Source organism: Camponotus floridanus, unplaced genomic scaffold (assembly GCF_003227725.1).
Source record: "Camponotus floridanus strain SB8 unplaced genomic scaffold, Cflo_v7.5 scaffold3, whole genome shotgun sequence".
In the NCBI taxonomy this organism is placed as follows: Eukaryota; Metazoa; Arthropoda; class Insecta; order Hymenoptera; family Formicidae; genus Camponotus; species Camponotus floridanus.
In genome coordinates, this window is record NW_020229436.1 from 7,423,513 (window position 1) to 7,430,178 (window position 6,666).

Here is a 6,666-nt window from a genome sequence, read left to right on the forward strand (position 1 = left end):
CATGCGCAAATATTCGTACTGGCCCAGCGGAGTCACGAACGAAGTAAACCTAACGGATGCCTCATGCATTCTTACATGATGGAATCCATCCTTCAGATCCAAAAGCGTGAAATATCTTTTATCTCTCAAGCGATCAATATTATCGTCGATCAATTCCGTCGGGAAGTTATCGCGTATGGTGATCTTATTTAATTCGCGGTAATCGACGCACAACCGCGAGCTACCGTCTCTTTTTTTCACTAGCACAATGGGGCTAGCGTACAGTGAATCACTGGGTCGTATAACCCTTTTCGCTATTAGATCGTCCAATATCTTGCGTAAGACTTCCCTGTCCGCGAACGATAATCTCCGCGGGCGCATACTTATTGGTTGTTCGTGCTTCAGTGCAATAACCATCTCGAAATCCGGCGCGCATTTCTCCGCTCGAGATTACTTAAATAACAAGATTCATAGATCTCACAGATCTTTTCAGTGGTGTCCTTGCCAACGGCCGGATTAATTTTTAGTTCCTCGCGCGAACGTACAACACAGTCGTCGCACTCGATATGCATCATTTGAGAAATAACGTGCGCTTCTTCCGCATTCGCAATTTCGAGATTTCGCCCTAACGTCACACGCAGCAACGGACAACCCAAAAAATCTCTACCGAGTAAGACGCTATATGCCATTGTATCATGAGGCACCGTATAAAATTTCATTTTTAAGCGCACGCCTCTCACTTCTAAGTCGACGTGAGCGATACCATCAATATTCAATCGCGAGCCGTTAATTCCGCAAAATTGATCGATGCTCTCACCGGCGAGCAGACGTGAGTCGCCCCGAATTATTTCGCTCTTAACCAAGCTAATCGGAGAGCCAGAATCTATCATTGCATCTACCACATAATTATCGAAACCGTCACTCCTATTCCTAGCTATAATTTTTACGGCAATCATGTATGGTTTTGCCAACGCGACAGGCTGCACAACGTTCGTCGACGCAGCTCGTGCAGCGCTGTTCGGCATTCCCGACACCGCGGGCCGATTTCTCTTCGGACACTCCCTAGCCAAATGATCCGGAGATTCGCACACATAGCACACTCGCTTTGTCTGTGATCGCATGCACCGAGCCGCGGTGTGTCCCACTCCACGACACCTGTAGCACCTCGTCGAGCTCCCCCGCGCCGATGCCTCCGCTCCTCCGCCGACGGCCGTCCTCGCCCCGTCCTTTCCCGGGCGGACGTCCGGTCTCCTAGGATTCACTCGGGCCACCTTCTCGAAAGCTCCCAACAGCTCCCCTCCAGATCGAAAGTTCATCAGGCGCGCCTGACTCTGCAGACGAGGATCGGTCACTCCTTCGATGATGTAATCCAGGAGCTCGTCCTCCGCGATCGGTATGCGATTCGCGAGAATCACCTTTTCGTGATAATAATCACAAAACTGCTCGTCTCCTTTCCACACACGAGCCTCGAATTCTCTTCTCAGCGACAATTTCCCTGGCCGCAGATCAAACATTGACTCCATCTCTCGCAGAAGGTCCTCCAGGCCCAACGTCACATGCTCGGCCCTCGAGTAGAACCAAGACAACGCACGGCCCCTCAACCGAGAGCCAATTAACACCCTCGTCGAATTATCGTCCAATTGATACGTGCGTCTTAATAACTCCAGCTGCTGCCTCCACCTCCAGAAAGTGCCATCCGCTGCGTCAAATTCAGGTAGCAGCTCCTTAATTCCCCTCACGCCGTCAAACGCAGAAATGACGCTGCCGCTCGTTATCGTCGGTGTCGAGGCTGCACTTTTCATTATCTCTATTTCTCGTCGAAGTAGCTGCTGTTCCCTCTCCAGAATCTCTCGCTCTCGACGCAGTAACAAAAGTTCCGCCTGCATCGCGTCACCACGTTCTCTCGGTTCCGATGTCGTCATACTCGCTCGATCCCCTCGTCTCGGCGTACCGTCCACGGTCTCCATTTCCATGGCGTCGCCCGATTCACTGGGCGAGCGCGCAACTTCCGAGGCCGGGACGTCGCCCGAGCAGATCGCCCGTCCCCGCCGCTCACTCAGCCTTTCCCACACACCTGGGTCGTTGGTGTTTAGCCGCTGGATGAGCTCGGCCTTTGATCCTCCTACCGTCAATCCTCTTTCGCGAAGAGCCTCCCTCATCTCGGTGATGGTGAAATCACCCGGCTGCACCGACTCCGCCATCGTCACTCAGATCCGCTCGATAACTTTGTTCGGCGCAGCGCGATGTCCACAATACTCGCGCGATCCAAAGATCACCACGCGTTGATCGTTTTCTACCTGTGCGTCTCGCACTCGACACGTATCACAAGCAAAATCTCGAATCGCCTATCCCGAGCCGAATTCGCGAAACCGGGCGCAACGTCCGAATCCCACTTCTGAGAAACTATAGTAAATATAACAGGATGGAAAGATATATATATGGGATGGCCGGGTTAATTTAGAAAGCGAGATATTAATAAGAGATTAAAATATGTTTATTACAAGTTCTGTCTGATCGGGGCGCGCGCCTGCCAAAATCGCCGACGTTTATATCGCTTGGTTTATCCCTCCTCGTCTGGCTTAAGCCAATCGCTAATCGACAAGTAGACCGTGCTCTGGCTTGTCCTTCGAACGGTCGCGTTTATTATCTCCCAAATTTGATAAGGTCTCCTATTGTCCTACGAGCACATGGCAATATAAATAAGAAAACACGAGGACGAAACGACAAGACACAGTCGGCAATAACATGCTAGCGCGAAACGTATAATATCTCGAATATAATAATCGCACGCTCACAAATGTTTTAAAATATTAATGTTATTAATGTTTTTTTTAAATAGTCTACAGATAGTTGTAAGTACCCAGTAAGCAAAATGTTAGCAGTCTGCCAGCAGCATGCGAGCAAATTCAAACAGAATATTGCGGCAGATTGGCATCAACTGCGTCCGGATTAAACTTGGGTTCTGCTAGCAGAATCTGTCAGCATAAACCGACAGCAGATTGACAGCAGAAATCGAGCATGATCTGCGCATGCAATTTGATGTTAGATTGTCAGCAGAAACCGAGCAGAATCTGCGCATGCAACCTGATGGCAAATTGACAGCAGAAACTGCATAAGATTTGCGCTTACTTTTATTAATGTTATATAAATGCAACAAAATTGATTATTACAAGTGCTAAATAACAATATTATCGGCAAGTTAATTAGAATTTTCTTAGAAAATAACATATATGTAATATGTTATATCGTAGTTATATCTCATATAGCGAAGGACTAATTCAATTTAATTAAATTAATAATAAAGTAAATGATAAAAGTAAATGTAACTTGTAAAACTTGAGATGTAATTTATTATATTTAGAATTATAAATTCTTGCTTTATACCTCAAATAAGCAGTACATGAATAATTTTTCATTTATCATATTGATTCCAATCAGTTTAATATTCTGACTCTCATTTGGTTGTATCAGATATCAGAAATTAAAGTGATAGAAATTAAAATGATAATTACTATATTTTTAGTCTTTTATTCATATTCGCGACTTTATATATATTTCTGACAGAAATTCAATTACGAGAAAGTACAGCTCACGTAGCGGTAAGTGAAGGAACTATCGAATTATGCAAACCCTGTTCCATTTCTGCCATCAATCTGAGATTGTATGCGCAGATCCTGCTCGATTTTTGCCGACAATCTGTTGTCAAATTGCATCGCACAGATCCTGTTCAATTTTGTGCCACCAATCTGCCACTAAGTTATGCCGGCAGAATCTGTTCGATTTTTGCTGCCAATCTGGTAACTGATTATGTTAACAAACTTTATTATATTTCTGTTGACATTCTGCCGACATCACATGATATATCAGAATCTGCATCGATTCTGTCGACAACAATTTGTAACAGATTCCCTGACAAGATCTGCTTTAGCAGACTTGGCTATTGGGGTAGCTTTGCTTCCACTTGCTTTTCTTCTGGTAATTTTAATCCTGTGATCTAGCATTATTAGAAATGCATCGACTTCGTCTACTTGTGGCGGGAGTAGCAACGGCAAAACTGGTTCTTGATTTATCAAAGCATCAGCAATCTTCTCAAGTACACTGTTTGATACGTAATCTTTTTCTTTCCCGAGAGGATTCATCTAAAGATTATTTAAGAGAGGAGAAATTATATATATATATATATATATATATATAATTATATATATATATATATTGTATATAAATCAATAACTCTTTACTACAAAATTATTAAAAACTTACTGGAAGATGTCTTATCTTCATCATTAATATTGGAAGCCTTATGTTCTGCCTCAACAGAACATGTTTGAAACAGTTCTAAGGTATAAATAAATATTAATTTTTTAGGAACAATTAAAATATCCATAGTAAATGTGTACATATGTGTATCAAAACACTCTCACTGTTTTATCAAACATGAATCTCTTAAGAAGTCCATAGATTCATAATGGCGCCATTTTCTATCTAAGTTATTCCTTGCAGATCCGCTTGCTAAGTTCTCAACTTGAATTATTTTCTGTATGTGTTGTGTAGGCTTTTAAATTTTTATTTGGCTCCTTCAGCACTAATTTTACTTGAAATCAATGATTATTTTATTATTTTTTTATTGTGAGTCTTTGAAAGAACTTAGATTAAGATTAATAAGTACCTCCCAATGCTTGTGATACTTCGTTCCACAATTTATTTGTAATTCTTGTATTTCTTTCTTGTTTAACTGGAAGTTCCAGAGAGGTTCTCGAACTCTTATCTCTAAAATTAAAACTTCTTCATCGTCAAAGCTAAAGTAGCTTTTTGGCGACTTTTATTACTGAGCTTTTTACTTATACTGGAATCTTATAATAAAAGAAATTATTTATAAATAATGTATGTGTCAAATTTTAACAAAAAAAAAAAATAAATTTTGATAATTAAACTCCTAATGCTTTATACTTATTTTTTTCCTTTTCAAAGTCATCTAAGTTTTGTAAAACAACTTCTTTCTTACCATCAAAAATTTTACAAGAACATGTTTTTATAAGAACATTGTCATCTATATAATATAATTTTTTATAAGAAAAATTAAATATATTGCTGTTGATTTACTTAATTAATAATAAGGTTTTGTATTTACAGTTAAAGGATAGAAATGTGAAGTTTCTTCATCATAATGAAACTGTTCGTATCCTTGCAAAAATGAATGAAGTGGTATGTCTGTTATTTATTTATAACTTTTCCAAAGCAGACGCCACAAGTACTCATGGCCTAGAAACATAAATTATTAATTGATACAATAAGTATTTAAAATTGTTTCTTAATAAAGATGGGAAAAATTAAACTTCTTTATAGATTTATGCAACATAACCTTCAACTTTTGGTAATTATTAATTTCAAGTTCTTTTTTAATTGTTACGATTTCAACTGTTTCAGATAATTAAATAACAAATAAATAATAATTACATAAAATTTTATTGATCAATTAAATGAACTTACATTTTCACGATCCATTTTCACCTTGGTTTAATTGTAACTAACTGAAACAAATTAAACTTTACCGGCTTTGACCATTTGACGCTGGATGTTGGATAAATCGAACTTCTTTCTGTTGACGCTGGCGTCACATGTAATCACGTGATCGCTTGAAATCTAGCGTCGAGCGTGAAAAGGTACCTTAAGAAGTCTATTGTATCTTACCTATCTCTCTGAATACAATAACTATGGCCGGTATTCATATTAGTCCGATCTTATATTTAAGATCGTCTTAAGTCTGCTTGGAGGTTGACTTAAGACTTCATTCAACCAATCAAATAGCTGCGTAACATTTCAAGCTCGAACTTAAGACGATCTCGAATATAAGATCGGACTATGAATACCGGCCTTATGTGATCCTCGAAATCTCGAACTGGTGAGAGTGGCGAGTTGGCGATGTAACATGTGTGACGTTTGTTATCACATAATCTTTCCCTATAATATTTCATTATTAAGTCTTTTTTTTAAAACTTTATATATTGTATAAAAAATGTATAACATTAATAAATAATAATTAATAAATTAGTTTTACATAAATTTTTACATAAAAAGATAAATGCTATATTACAAAAATAGAGATATAAAAATGAAATATACAGGGTATCTCAGATCACCATATACCTTTTTTAAAATGAAAATAAATGGTTTTTATTAAAAATCGCAAACAATTTTTAAGTAAATCGGGTACGATCTATCAAATGGTGATATTTTCAATTTTTTATTTCGACCGGAAATACGTCATCCGGATCGGAAGTTGAATTTTTTTAGGGCAACATGATACTTTTTATTGCAGATTCGAATTGTATGTGAAAAAATAAATAACTTTTGTATTAAACGTTTTTTTCTGAAAATGCCTCTGTCAATCTTAAAATTGACCTTGAAAGTAACTGTAAGATTGAAACTGTAAGATTGACAGAGACACTTTGAAGAAAAACGTTTGATACAAAAGTTTCTTATTTTTTCATGTACAATTCGAATCTGTAATAAAAAGTACCATGCCTGGTAGTCTTGGAATTAGCTGCAGATTATAATTTTGCTGCTCAAAGACATAATAAAAAACCTTTTGGAATTCTAGCAGTAAAAATAGTGATAATTTGTGAGTATATAGTTTATATATGTATCTAATTAATATGTATAGATAATATTTAATATAATAAATAATAT

At 38.3% G+C, this 6,666-nt stretch overlaps 2 protein-coding genes across 3 annotated transcripts; both read right to left on the reverse strand.

Annotated features, from left to right (window-relative positions):
* Positions 1–364: 364 nt before the first annotated feature.
* On the reverse strand, positions 365–2,854 carry LOC112638423. The gene is made up of 2 exons (XM_025410108.1): positions 2,840–2,854; positions 365–2,656 (listed from the first exon to the last, which is right to left on the reverse strand). Exon 2 carries the CDS (start codon positions 2,178–2,180, stop codon positions 381–383), a length of 1,800 nt encoding a protein of 599 aa, XP_025265893.1. The 5' UTR covers positions 2,181–2,656; positions 2,840–2,854; the 3' UTR covers positions 365–380.
* A 655-nt stretch (positions 2,855–3,509) lies between these two features.
* On the reverse strand, positions 3,510–4,798 carry LOC112638418. 2 transcript variants are annotated; one of them, XR_003122985.1, is made up of 4 exons: positions 4,646–4,798; positions 4,401–4,570; positions 4,240–4,314; positions 3,510–4,118 (listed from the first exon to the last, which is right to left on the reverse strand). XR_003122985.1 is itself a non-coding variant. In XM_025410089.1 (3 exons), exons 1-3 carry the CDS (start codon positions 4,413–4,415, stop codon positions 3,843–3,845), a joined length of 366 nt encoding a protein of 121 aa, XP_025265874.1. In that variant the 5' UTR covers positions 4,416–4,798; the 3' UTR covers positions 3,510–3,842. The 2 variants fall into 2 exon arrangements, 1 of the variants encoding a protein (XP_025265874.1); XM_025410089.1 differs by having other exon boundaries at positions 4,401–4,798.
* Between the last annotated feature and the right edge of the window lie 1,868 nt (positions 4,799–6,666).

Excerpts from the sequence above, each read along its gene's own strand:
- LOC112638418 (XM_025410089.1), bottom strand. Across the intron at positions 4,119-4,239 it reads TGAAGATAAGACATCTTCCA|ATGAATCCTCTCGGGAAAGA; the intron begins GTAAGTTTTTAA and ends AATAATCTTTAG.
- LOC112638423 (XM_025410108.1), bottom strand. The coding sequence starts at position 2,180 with ATGGCGGAGTCGGTGCAGCCGGGTGATTTCACCATCACCGAGATGAGG.